At 43.3% G+C, this 14,048-nt stretch overlaps 1 protein-coding gene across 2 annotated transcripts in view; it reads left to right on the top strand.

Annotated features, from left to right (window-relative positions):
• LOC306928502 (rho GTPase-activating protein 26-like) overlaps positions 1-14,048 on the top strand; it is a 158,324-nt gene that overhangs the window by 99,132 nt on the left and 45,144 nt on the right. For both annotated transcript variants that reach the window (XM_079508673.1, XM_079508672.1), the window contains exon 17: positions 5,110-5,168. In XM_079508673.1, coding sequence (XP_079364799.1) covers positions 5,110-5,168 — 59 coding nt within the window. The remainder of the gene's footprint in view (positions 1-5,109; positions 5,169-14,048) is intronic.

Raw genomic sequence — 14,048 nt, 5'->3', positions numbered from 1 at the left:
ATCAGGTATTATTATTATATAAGGAGGAAGACGTTTTTCAAAAAAAATTACAGTATTTGTTAAAATGTCGTTTTTATGTGGGCACCTGAACTGATCCACCTGAACTGAAGCCGCACCCACAGCTGTAGTTGTATGATAAAGGGGAAGGGTTAGGGGAGGGGCTGATAGTGTGATGTCACTATATCACTGTTTTTTTCATTGGCATGTTTGACTGTCAAGGGTTCAGCCTCCAGGAAGAAACCCTAAATACAAAGGGAAGGCATCATTGCACATAACAACCACACCAAGGGTTCTAATGATTAAGTACTGTCAGCTCATAAACACATGAAAATCACACCTGTGTGAACTGAGTGGTGCAACTCCGTGTGGGGGTCCCCGGTGGGTCCCCGGAACTTCCAGACCCACAGGAACGCGCCCAGGGTGCCAGCCCGGTTCCGCCGAGCCGCCCCACGTCCGAAACGGTCGAGAAATGACCTGATGAGTGATGAGTTACTGTGTGGGGGAATTAGCATTTAGCAGACACCTCTCCCTCTCTCTCTCCCTTGCTTGCGCAAGTAAATACAAAAATCACGGCACTCCATCTTTAAAAAAATCACACCCGTGTGAACTGAGTGGTGCAACTCCCCTCTCCCCCTGCCCCTCTCTCTCTCTCTCTCTCTCTCTCTCTCTCTCTCTGTAATTAGCAGGCAACAGTGCAACACTATCTCTCTCTCTCTCTGTTTCTGGCACAACAGCGCCACTTTTGCCCCTACTGGTACTCTAAACATCGGGACATAGTCACATAGTCACATAGGGACATTGCTGTTCCTTGGAGTGGTTGCACCAAAAATAAAAAAGGCTCACTCTGTACTGAGAGCGAGAGGTTTGAATGATGTTCCCATAGACTTACCATACGTTGTAAACAGAGAATATTCATAATACGTGACTTTGGGTGCTCAGAAAAGCACTATTCCAGTTCCAGTTATCAATATCTAGTTGAAGCTGAATTTGTGTGTGTGCTCAGAGATGACCAGTTGCCATGGGCAACCAAGAGTTCCAAACACTGCTTTACAGTTCCAACATTGAATGCTCATAATGAGTGTCCATGAGGCACGCATGATACTGTATACTGAACCACAATGATCGTGTTGTGTTGAGATCAAAGATGTCACAAGTTCACAACTCTCTCTTTCTTTTCAACGGGTCTGGGACTCTGGGGACACCCACAGGCATGGCGCACGCACGCACGCACATACACACACAGATGTGGAGATAATGTGTAACACCTGCGGGATTCAACCCCGGGTCTTTTAACCAGTCAAAGAGATATAACTGAGATATAAACCGGGAGGCATCTTCCGTTACTACCTCGCCCTGTCACATCTTCCGTTACTACCTCGCCCTGTCACATCTTCCGTTACTACATCTAGAAGCGTTTATATTCCAAACGAGATGCTAGGTTAAGCCAGAAAGGAAGGGTCTGGGCCATGGCTCAGTTGACCAGGCATTACCTTGGCTGGTAATCCAGTCTGGCAGTGTGCCGGGGGTTCGACTCCCGACGGCCCTTACTGCATGCCTTCCCCCCATCTCTCTCCCCATTTCCTGTCAGCCTACTGTCTGTCCATCCATAAAAAAATATAAAATAAAGGCGAAAGCCACAAAAAACAAACGCCAGAGGGGAAGACAGAACAATATGGTTTTGATCAAAACAATGGAGAGCACTGTAGATTTAGAGTAAAGAGACACTTTAGTTGGGCCGTAAACAAGGAAGTGAATGGCAGTGCGCATGCGCGAAACAGGTCTAGGATCGCTGAAGAAAAAACCCCAAAATAATTGAATTACAGCAATCTCGTTTGATATCATTAACCGATTCCAAGCTGCTACGATAGGCGGTATTGTGAGGATTCAGATTTTACGGGGGCCAGTTTCGAATTTCAGCCGTCCGTAGATGCCCTTTGAGAGTGGTTTTGAAGGAGTCAAGGGATTCACATGTCTTAATGACTGTTGTAGCATAATTAGTGTTAAGTAGGCATGTAACGATATATCGTATATTTATTCTATATATCAATGATGATATGAATCGATTTAATACAAAAAAAAATGCTCTACTACTTTCAGTAGTAGAGCACGGTAGAGCTGTGACTGTGTCTGTGACTGTGCCCAGGTGATGGTCGTTGATGCTCATTAATACATCAAGGAAGGCAATTATGTTTCTGCACTGTCAAATGTAATGCTACTTCTTTTGCAATGTAGTTGCAGGGGGGAGATAAATTATATCAAATAAAAACAAATGGTAATTTTTCTGGAAAATGTTTTTTTGTTTAAAATATCATGTAAAATCGTATTGTGAACTTCATATCGTGATACGAATCGTATCGTGAGTTGAGTGAATCGTTACATGCCTAGTGTTAAGACTAGTGAGGGGCGCTCTTATCATCGTACATCATCCGTTCATTGTCAATGGGAATTTGTCCTACACTTTGTGTAGGACAAAAATAGCTGATTTGCTCGTTTACATATGACGTCAATTCTTCATTCATTGTCAATGGGAATTTAATGTTTGTGTAAGACGAAAATCTACACTATAGCTGAATATAGGAGGAGCTCTAACGCCCCTCAAATCTACACTATAGCTGAATATAGGAGGAGCTCTAACGCCCCTCAAATCTACACTATAGCTGAATATAGGAGGAGCTCTAACACCCCTCAAATCTACACTATAGCTGAATATAGGAGGAGCTCTAACGCCCCTCAAATCTACACTATAGCTGAATATAGGAGGAGCTCTAACGCCCCTCAAATCTACACTATAGCTGAATATAGGAGGAGCTCTAACGCCCCTCAAATCTACACTATAGCTGAATATAGGAGGAGCTCTAACGCCCCTCAAATCTACACTATAGCTGAATATAGGAGGAGCTCTAACGCCTAATCTACACTATAGCTGAATATAGGAGGAGCTCTAACGCCCCTCAATCTACACTATAGCTGAATATAGGAGGAGCTCTAACGCCTAATCTACACTATAGCTGAATATAGGAGGAGCTCTAACGCCCATCAAATCTAATCTACACTATAGCTGAATATAGGAGGAGCTCTAACGCCCCTCAAATCTAATCTACACTATAGCTGAATATAGGAGGAGCTCTAACGCCCCTCAAATCTAATCTACACTATAGCTGAATATAGGAGGAGCTCTAATCTACACTATAGCTGAATATAGGAGGAGCTCTAACGCCCCTCAAATCTAATCTACACTATAGCTGAATATAGGAGGAGCTCTAATCTACACTATAGCTGAATATAGGAGGAGCTCTAACGCCCCTCAAATCTAATCCACACTATAGCTGAATATAGGAGGAGCTCTAACGCACCTCAATCTACACTATATCTGAATATAGGAGGAGCTCTAACGCCCCTCAAATCTAATCTACACTAGAGCAAGACACTGAACCCCTAATTGCTCCCGTTGTGCTAGTTGGTGCCTTGCATGGTTTCCGCTGCCATCGGTGTATGAATGGGTGAATGTAATGCACAATCTATGTAAAGCGCCTTGGATAAAGGCGCTATATAAATGCACCATTTACCATTTACCATTTAGCTGAATATAGGAGGAGCTCTAATCTACACTATAGCTGAATATAGGAGGAGCTCTAACGCCCCTCAAAAAATGGGTTACAAAATTGTGGGATAAAAACAGAGGGAGAGAGAGAGAGAGAGAGAGAGAGAGAGAGAGAGAGAGAGAGAGAGAGAGAGAGAGAGAGAGAGAGAGAGAGAGAGAGAGAGAGAGAGAGAGACGAGCGGGTGAGTGAATGAGAGGAGAGGACAGGCCTAGTGTTTCTTCACTCTCCCTCTCCTTTCTCTGTCTCTCTCTCTCTCCCTCTCTCTCTCTCTCTCTCTCTCCCCGTCTCAACCTTAACACATTTCCTTTCCTGCTTTTCTTTCTCCTTGCCCTCTCTCTCTGACCCCCCCCCCCCCGCCCTGTTTCTCTTCCTTTCCTGAAAACAACGAACTTGATTAATTTTTAATAGCTTTCCAACCATCATACATGGAAATGGAAGGTTAAAAGACACTTGATGATAAAATGGCAACAACACCGTAAAGTCATTTCCGCTGTGGTCCCCAGTACAAAGAATTATATATTTTTTTTTAAAAGAGAGAAAAAACATCATCAGGACACCTTGATTCATTCATTGAATACAATACAGTACAGTACAGTACAGTACAGTACAGTACAGTACAGTGCAGTGCAGTGCAGTGCAGTGCAGTGCTGTGTAGAGCCTCTTCTGAAAGAACAGGATGAGACAAAAGGTGATCGAGCCTTTCAATTTGTAGCCCACTCTGTGGAATGCTCTTCCACAGGTCTTGAGATCAGCAGCCTCTGTGGACATCTTTAAAAACAAACTTAAAACACTACTTTTTACTCAGGCATTTCCGGATGTCTGAATGTGTTTTTGTTTGTTTGTTTTGTTTTTGTTTCTTGTTGTATTATTTGCTGTCTTGATTGTATAGACCTCTTCCTGTTTTGTATGAACTTCCTTGTTTTATTTCTGCTTTTGTTCTCTGTATGTAAAGCACTTTGTGAGTTTTCTCTGTGAGAAGTGCTATATAAATAAAATGTACTTACTTACTTACTTACGAGTAGTAAAAAAAATAACAAAAAAGGGTAGCAAGGTATTGGTAGGACCTCCCGTTAGTTCGCCCATTACTAACCTTACCAACCCTATCTCTAACCCTAACCTAAACATAACCACAAGCACGGGAGCTGCACAACCTTAATGCATGTTCGCAAAACCTTAATGCATGTTCGCCTACAGTACTTTAATGCATGTTCGCCAACCTTAATGGATGTTCGCCAACCTTAAAGAGGGAGTGCCACAATCTGACACAAAATGACAATATTGTCATATTGTCACGTTTCATATTGTCACGTTTCATATTGTCATATTGTCATGTTTCATATTGTCATATTGTCATGTTTCATATTGTCATGTTTCATATTGTCATGTTTCATATTGTCATGTTTCATATTGTAATATTGTCATGTTTCATATTGTCATGTTTCATATTGTCATATTGGCATGTTTCATAATTGTCATATTGTCATTCCTTCCTTCCTCTTCCTCCCAGGATGCTGCCTGCGCCCCTCATGACCTACCAGTACCAGAGGAGCTTCATCAAAGCTGCCAGTGAGTGTTTGATTTGGTGGCTGATCGCCTCCCATATCCCGTGATATAACCTATATCACATGATAAAACCCATATCCCATGATATAACATATATCGCATGATAAAACCCATATCCCGTGATATAACCTATATCACATGATAAAACCCATATCACGTGATATAAGCTATATCACATGATACAACCCATATCACGTGATGTAACCTATATCCCATGATAAAACTCATATCACGTGATATAACCCATATCACATGATAAAACCCATATCACATAATAAAAGAAAAGGCATAAAGTAAACGTAGTACAGTGGCATCTCTATTGGGGGCATTGCCCCCCCCAGATTGGACTTTGTGTGTACCTCCAGTCCAGTTCGGCCAGTAGTACCCTAGGCTACCATACCAATATCTTAATATGTTTTACAAATGTTAAATCTATAATATATGCAGTCAAAGTGTTAACAACGAGACGCATCTCCGACGCGTTGTGTGAACTTGTAGATCCGGTATTTGCGGTGTGCGACACTGCATAAATTATGCATTAGCCTGGACTTACAACCACGTGTTACACGTCTTTCATCCCTCCATCCATCCATCCATCCATCCATCCATCCATCCATCCATCCATCCATCCATCCATCCATCCATCCACCCAAGTGTTACACGTCTTTCATCCATCCATCCATCCATCCATCCATCCATCCATCCAAGTGTTACACGTCTTTCATCCCTCCATCCATCCATCCATCCATCCATCCATCCACCCACCCACCCATCCATCCATCCATCCACCCACCCACCCATCCATCCATCCATCCATCCATCCATCCATCAGCTCATTTTTAATGCACCTTTGCTTGTGTCAAAAGCATCCACGTAATGGCATGAATCATGGTTACATACAATACAGTAATGCAGACCCTATCAGGACACCTTGCTTTATTCATTGTACAGTGCTGTGCAAAGCCTCCTCTGAAAGAACAGGATGACATAAGTTGTACAAAAAAGAATTACGATTAAATCTGCAACACTGGTATATATATCTTAGCTCCAAATGTTTTATTGCACAGTAGTCAACGTTTCCATCCTGCTGGATCTTCTTCAGGAATTTGAGGTTGAGGGAGGGAGAGAACACACATCATTTGAATGAATAACATGAAGACTTCAAAAGTTATAAAAACATGAGAATGACTCATCATAACTGTCAGGTGCAGCAAGCGCTACAATTTCTTTCCATTTGTTTTTTTCCTTTTTTATCTTTCCTTTCCCCCCACAAAACAAATCCATTTGGTTCCACGAATGGAACCAAATGGACCAATTAACATCCATTAACATCAAATGGGGATCCATCCGTGGCCTATAATAATAATGCATATCAAGCTGGGGGTCCTTTGAACTAACGAGGTTGAGGATGGCTGCTGTAAGGAGAAACGGTAGCCCGTGTTGGAAAGCCCACGCGTGCATGTCAACCTGCTGTGAGTTGCCCCCCTGCTGTGCTGTGACAGGGTTTTATGGTGCATGTCAACCTGCTGTGAGTTGCCCCCCTGCTGTGCTGTGACAGGGTTTTATGGTGCATGTCAACCTGCTGTGAGTTGCCCCCCTGCTGTGCTGTGACAGGGTTTTATGGTGCATGTCAACCTGCTGTGAGTTGCCCCCCTGCTGTGCTGTGACAGGGTTTTATGGTGCATGTCAACCTGCTGTGAGTTGCCCCCCTGCTGTGCTGTGACAGGGTTTTATGGTGCATGTCAACCTGCTGTGAGTTGCCCCCCTGCTGTGCTGTGACAGGGTTTTATGGTGTGACGGGTCTGCTCTTACGATAGGGACAGTTGCACTGAAATACTAACACCATGCAGCCAGTGTTCATTTTGTCGACTTAAAACTATGACGAAAAATGCTCTCAACTTGGTATAAAGCTTTTTGGAACAAAATGGCAATAATGCAATGCCACTTACTGTCACTGACCATTATGGTGAAGATGACGACATGGTTTTATCCTAGCCTCACGCCGTGGCCACACAGTGGTCACTGTGTGCGCTGCATGGCACATTGGTCTGGTTCCCAGCATAGCTTTATCCTTCATTGCAGTGCTGCGATGTAATCAACACAGCATTGACTGCTCATGATCCCCGCTTCATGTTTGTCGCACCCTTTGAGAGTCCGTTCGTTTAGCTGAACGTGGCAAAGAGAGATTTGGGACCAAAATGTTTGCTGCTGTCGGGAGGAAACCACCTCGTTGCTATTGAACACCCAGACACGTCTGTGTGTGGTTTCGAAAATATTGAACCAATGAAAAGTAGTAAAACATGCTTGAGACAAAACCTCTTAACTCCATTGGACCCTCAAACTGTCTTAAGCAGGGGTTCTCAACCCATGGGTCGCGACCCCCCGGGGGGTCGCGACCCCCGGGGGCCAAATTATTTTGGGGGGTCCCCAAATTATTTTTATTTTTTTGCAACTGAATGTCTGGAAAAGAGAAATGAAGAGTTTACATAGTACACATAGTACATGCATAAACTTTCCTTAATGATTATATCTGGTTTCAGTATTTATTCATGATGTATTTTCACTATTATTATGGTTATTGTAGCGGTCAATTTGTATTGTAGTGGGGAGGTGGGCGGGGCGGGGGTCACAAGACACGGCCAAAGCATTTCTGGGGATCCCCGGCCAAAAACGTTGAGAACCCCTGTTCTAAAGCAGCTAACTCCACCACCTCTCATGTAACTAATTGACAATAATATAAAGTCACAACATCAACTTTGAATAGGCAGTATTGCTTTGTTTTCTAAATATAAGGTTTTCTTAATTTCCTGAAAAAATTACATTTTTCATTTCCTGAAAAATTAACATTTTGGAGTTTTTCTGTGCGATAGGTGGTAGCATACGCACACCTAAGGAATGCCACACGTCCACTCTAACTCTACGGTGCTTGTTTCCTTTCCGGTTTATTCAGGAAGGTGGGGGCTTTTTTTATGAGCACAGTGTTCACTCACATTAGCTCAGACCCCTTAGCTATCATGGTATGTACGTAACATGTATGTTACGTGTGCTCAGCGATGCGGTACAAACTCACAAATTATTTACGATTGTCGGGTGCGCGGCGGCTCACCATGGACAGCTCTCGAACCTTTAGAGATACAGCGCTTTGAAAATCCTGTTATAATGGAGGCTCGATGGAGGTGGATTTAAAAATCCCATAGCTGGTGGGTAAATAGACGGTCGCTACTTTCATATATGGAGTATACGGTTTTCTATGAACATACGCATAGATAGCACCAGTAGGTACCGATAGCCTAGCTACGTTTATAAACGTAGATGGCAGCGAAAAAGTTAAGTGGTTTCTTCCTGACAGCACGCACGCACGCACGCACGCACGCACGCACGCACGCACGCACGCACGCACACACGCGCACACACACACACGCACACACACACACACACACACTGTAAATTGTTGGCACTGACAAGGTTTTTGGGAAGCAGTGGTCCAACTCCAGTCTGGTCTGGTGTTAGCTGTGTTCATGAAGCCAGGCTGACAGTGCTGAGAAGGAAGTCCAGGAAATGACCCCGTGTCTCTGGCAACACCATCAGGAAATGACTGCTCTGTGTGTGTGTGTGTGTGTGTGTGTGTGTGTGTGTGTGTGTGTGTGTGTGTGTGTGTGTGTGTGTGTGTGTGTGTGTGTGTGTGTGTGTGTGTGTGTGTGTGTGTGTGTGTGTGTGTGTGTGTGTGTGTGTGTGTTACTATACTTGTATAAGTATAGAATTAGAGAAATGGGCATGGTGAGGACCATTTGGTTGAAGGAAATTGATTTTTCTTTCAAGATTTGTAGAGATTAGAAATTATGAATAGAAATTGCAATGATTGCAATCATTGTACACTTATAGTCGCTGATGGTTCCCCAGGTTGTAGTAACACACACACACACACGCGTGCGCACACACACACGCACACACGCACACACGCACACGCACACGCGCACACGCACACACTATTATTATTATTATTATTATTATTATTATTATTATTATTATGTTTACATTTTTATCCCACAATTTTTGTAACTAATTTTTCACCCGGCGCCAATTGTCTAAGCTGTAATCCTGAGTGCTACTCTCCCTCTGCCAACCTGGGGAGAGCCCCAAACTGAGCTCATGTTTCCTTCAATACATGAGGAGTCCAAGCTGGTTCTTATCACCTGACAGGGGGGAGTTTCCCCGGTAGGACGTAGCGCGTAGAAGGAACACATTATTCATGTCCCCTGGGGGGACATGGGGAGAACATGCAAACTCCAGACAGAAAGGCCCTTTCGCCAACCCCACCTATAGGGTAGAGTATGGGCACTGATGATGTGGAGGAGAGAACACGCCTCCAGCGTCCCCGGCAGGAATCGAACCCGGGACCTTCTAGCTGTCCCGGTCGATCGGCAGCTCTGTGCTCGATGTGTTTTGCCTGAAGCAAGATGGCGGCCCGCACACAAAGCTGGAGCAGCCAGACCTTTATAGCCGTTTATCGCGGAATTACGGCTCAGAACGATTGAACAAAGCAACTATGTTTAGAGGCTCAATGGTAAATCCCGGTTACCGCGCAGGTAAAATATTAATGCTTCTAAAGAGGCATTAATAAGAATCATTAATTGGGGGGGTGGGGGGTGTCTTCTTCCACAAGCGAAATAGAAGGAGTAGACGAGTGCATATATGAAAAAAAGGCACCTTACCCTAAAAAAATTGCAACAGAAGGTTTCTCAACTGTTTTTTGTAGTAGTAGGTGTCCTTAATAACATACTAAAAGTTTACCAAAGTTTGACCATGCGAAAGGTGTTATTTTCAAGGTGCGTCCAAGATGGCGTCCGGAATCATTAAAATAGCCTAACTCCTTCATTATTCACCCTAGACAAGTTATTTTTGTGTCTAACCCTATGTTTTTGGGGTCTAGGAATCCATTTAACTTGTCCAAATTGCAGAGATACAATTAGATAATAATGTCAGACTGTACTGTACTGTACTGTACTGTACTGTACTGTACTGTACTGTACTGTTGCAGAATTACTGTACTGTACTGTACTGTACTGTACTGTACTGTACTGTACTGTACTGTACTGTACTGTACCGTAATGTCCTGTCGCAGACTGTACTGTACTGTACTGTAATGTCCTGCCGCAGACTGTACTGTACTGTACTGTACTGTACTGTACTGTACTGTACTGTACTGTACTGTAATGTCCTGTACTGTACTGTACTGTACTGTACTGTACTGTACTGTACTGTACTGTACTGTACTGTACTGTACTGTACTGCAACACTGTATTGTACCATACAGTAATGTACTGTGCAATACTGTACCATACTTTTTCGTACTGTACCATACTGTACTGTACTGTACTGTACTGTACTGTACTGTACTGCAACACACTGTATTGTACCATACAGTAATGTACTGTGCAATACTGTACCATACTTTTCCGTACTGTACCATACTTTTTCGTACTGTACCATACTGTCCTGTACCATACTGTCCTGTACTGTACTGTACTGTACTGTACTGTACTGTACTGTACTGTAGCAGACTGTACTGTACCATACCATACTGTACTGTACTGTACAATACTATACCGTTCTGTACTGTACTGTACAATACTATACCGTACCGTACTGTACTGTGCCGTACTGTGCTATACTGCTGTGTGTGTGTGTGTGTGTGTGTGTGTGTGTGTGTGTGTGTGTCCTAAAATGTGATGTAATTTGCATCACTGTGAAATGTTGCGCAATAACATGGTTTTTCATGCAAACTGTACAGTAATTATGACAGTTGCATGGATGCAAAGTAGTGCGTTATGTCTGGACAGGCATGCCGGTGGTGGGCAAACGGTGTGGTTTGGTAGGAGAAGGCGGACAAAGGCAGCCGGATAAACGGGGTGCGTGGGTTTTAATTAGGGTGGCAGGATTTTTTGGACAACTTTTTAATACATTAGGAAGGCAATCAGGTGAGAGGGTGATTATGGAGGTTGGTGCAGAGCTGTCGGAACCTAAGTCTCTCAATAACCAAATTATCAAAACACTTAACACTCCTTTGAAACAGGTTGATGACTATTATTTGGGTTCATATCTTCTTCCCAAAAGGACTTTCAAACTAAAATGGTAAATGGTGCATTTATATAGCGCCTTTATCCAAGGCGCTTTACATAGACTGTGCATTACATTCACCCATTCACACACCTTTACATAGATTGTGCATTACATTCACCCATTCACACACACATTCATACACTGATGGCGGAGGAAACCATGCAAGGCACCAACCTGCACATCAGGAGCAATCAGGGGTTCAGAGTCTTACTCAAGGACACTTCGACACGAACTCTGGGGGAGCCGGGGTTCGAGCTGGTAACCTTGTGGTTACCAGTGAAATTAATTTTGCACTTAAACCCCAAACTAGTACAGTTTCGGGAATAAGAAGATGCCTGTGACAAGTACATCTGAACCCTATCCGTGCCACACTCCACCACCATCCCTGCGCCTATACACCAACTAGGTGATAGCTCTGTACTGACTTGAACACCCTCTCTAGGCCCATAAGGGGGATTTTCTCTCCACTGTATCCCCACTGAGGAGTCCCATCTTCCCCATAGACCAGACAAGTGGCCATTTGTTCCTACTAAGTGTGTTTGCTGCAAAGACTGAGCTTGTAGATCGCCTATTTTCATGTTTGTCCCGACCCCCAGTTTGGGAACCACTGCCCTAGGGGACTTGGATTATTATTATTTTGCCAGACAACTTTACAAACAATAGTGAAGACATTTCTTGTTAAGAAATGTATTTTATTTCCAGTCTATCACTTGGCAGCCATGCTTTTACAAATGTCACATGCAGTACCAACCATTAATAATGAATGCACTCCTTATTGGTATGGAATCAAATCAAAATAAATCTCCTGAAAGCTTCAACAGAATGTGAATTATGTGTATAGGTGATAAATTCACCAATCCTGGGCATTATGGCTTATAGAAAAGGGAGAAATGTCCTATTACACTGTTATAACCTTATAACCAATTGCTTTATTATATAATTGTACTTGTAATTGCTTGACTATAATTGAAATATGCTAATTGGATTCCTAGATCACCAAAACATGGGGTTAGGCACCAAAATTACTTGTCTACCGTGAATAATGAAGGAGTAATGGCCTTTTAAGGAACTGGGGGCGGCCATCTTGAAAATCTGACCTTTCGCATGGTCAAACTTTGGTAAACTTTTAGTATGTTATTAAGTACACCTAATACTACAAAAAACAGTTGAGAAACCTTCTGTTGCAATTTTTTTAGGATCAAACCATAATTGCACCCGTCTATGGTGGCAGTAGCTGACATCAAGCTACTGACCCCTGGCGGTCAATGAGTTAAATTTGGTGCAATACTTTAGTACTTTTACTCAAGTAAATTTTGATTACTGGACTTCTACTTGCTTTTACTTAAGTAACAAATGTGAGTACCTTTTCAAGGTTTCCATCTCTTGTCTTGGGCTTTCACCCCAGCTACAGCCACACATAAAACATCAATACATTACAGAGGAAGACACAACATTACACAATTGCACACATGATGTGGATAATCTAGCCTCACACAGTTACTGCTGTTTCAGAGCCTCGTTCAACATCTTAGGCTCTGAAACGGCCTACCTGAACTTTTACACAATATTCTAATTCATTGAGATGGACCTGTATATCTGGCATTCATAAAACTGTCTTAAAACGTTGACATCCTCACAAGTATAGTAATACAAACCTTTGTGTGTGTGTGTGTGTGTGTGTGTGATCAGAAGCAGCGGTTGGGTGAAACGAGGACAATGTCCTCGGCTGAACTCGTTTTTTTCGTACTTTCCTCCTCTCTCTCTCTCTCTCTCTCTCTCTCTCTCTCTCTCTCTCTCTCTCTCTCTCCCTCTCTCTCTCTCCCCATGTCTCTCTGTCTCTCTCTCTCTCCTCCATGACTTGAATTGACTTCTACCATTTCTCTCCTCTCCTTCCTTTTTTGCTTTTTGTCTGCCTGCTTCCTCCCGGCACTTCACTGTTTCACAGACAGACAGACAGACAGACAGACAGACAGACAGACAGAGGCAAATATTGTACTTTTACTCGTAATGTAGTTACTAGTGTAGTTACTTTTTAGATTTTGATTATTCTTACAAAACATACATTAAGTTACCACTTCAGCCCTATATACATTTCAGCATTTGAAAATAGCAGATCTAAAAACTCACATTGCGGCGCATTGTGAGCTTTTAGATCTGCAATTTTATACATTTCTACATACAGTACATTTATAGAAGGAGATGCAAGGTTTCAGTCTGACTGTGTGATGTGTGGAGGATGTTATGCACCAACAGGAAGACGCACACATACAGTACACGCACACGTGCGCACACACACGCACACGCACACACACACGCGCACACACGTACACACACGTACATGCACAAGGAAATAAATAGCTCCCCGTCATCTTTCTCTAGCCCATATGTTTTCCTCATCACTCTATCTCTTATCTTTTTATTACTGTAGGTCTGCCTCTCTTTCTCGCACGCACGCACGCACGCACGCACGCACGCACGCACGCACGCACGCACGCACGCACGCACGCACGCACGCACGCACGCACGCACGCACACGCACACGCACATGCACACGCACACCACAGTCTGTATGTTCACAGTACACTCTGTGTCTTTCTTCCGCTCTCTCTCTCTCTCTCTCTCTCTCTCTCCCTCTCTCTCTCTCCCTCTCTCTCTCGATCTTTCCATCCAACCTTTTTTCCATGGGATCAGCTGTCCTTTTTTGATGTTCTCGGGTTTCATTCAGCATTAATATTTTGATGTTCTGGGAGAGAGACGCTGCAG

Source organism: Electrona antarctica, assembly GCF_951216825.1.
Source record: "Electrona antarctica genome assembly, chromosome: 8".
Taxonomy (NCBI): domain Eukaryota; kingdom Metazoa; phylum Chordata; class Actinopteri; order Myctophiformes; family Myctophidae; genus Electrona; species Electrona antarctica.
This window is presented reverse-complemented; position numbering and strand designations above follow the sequence as displayed.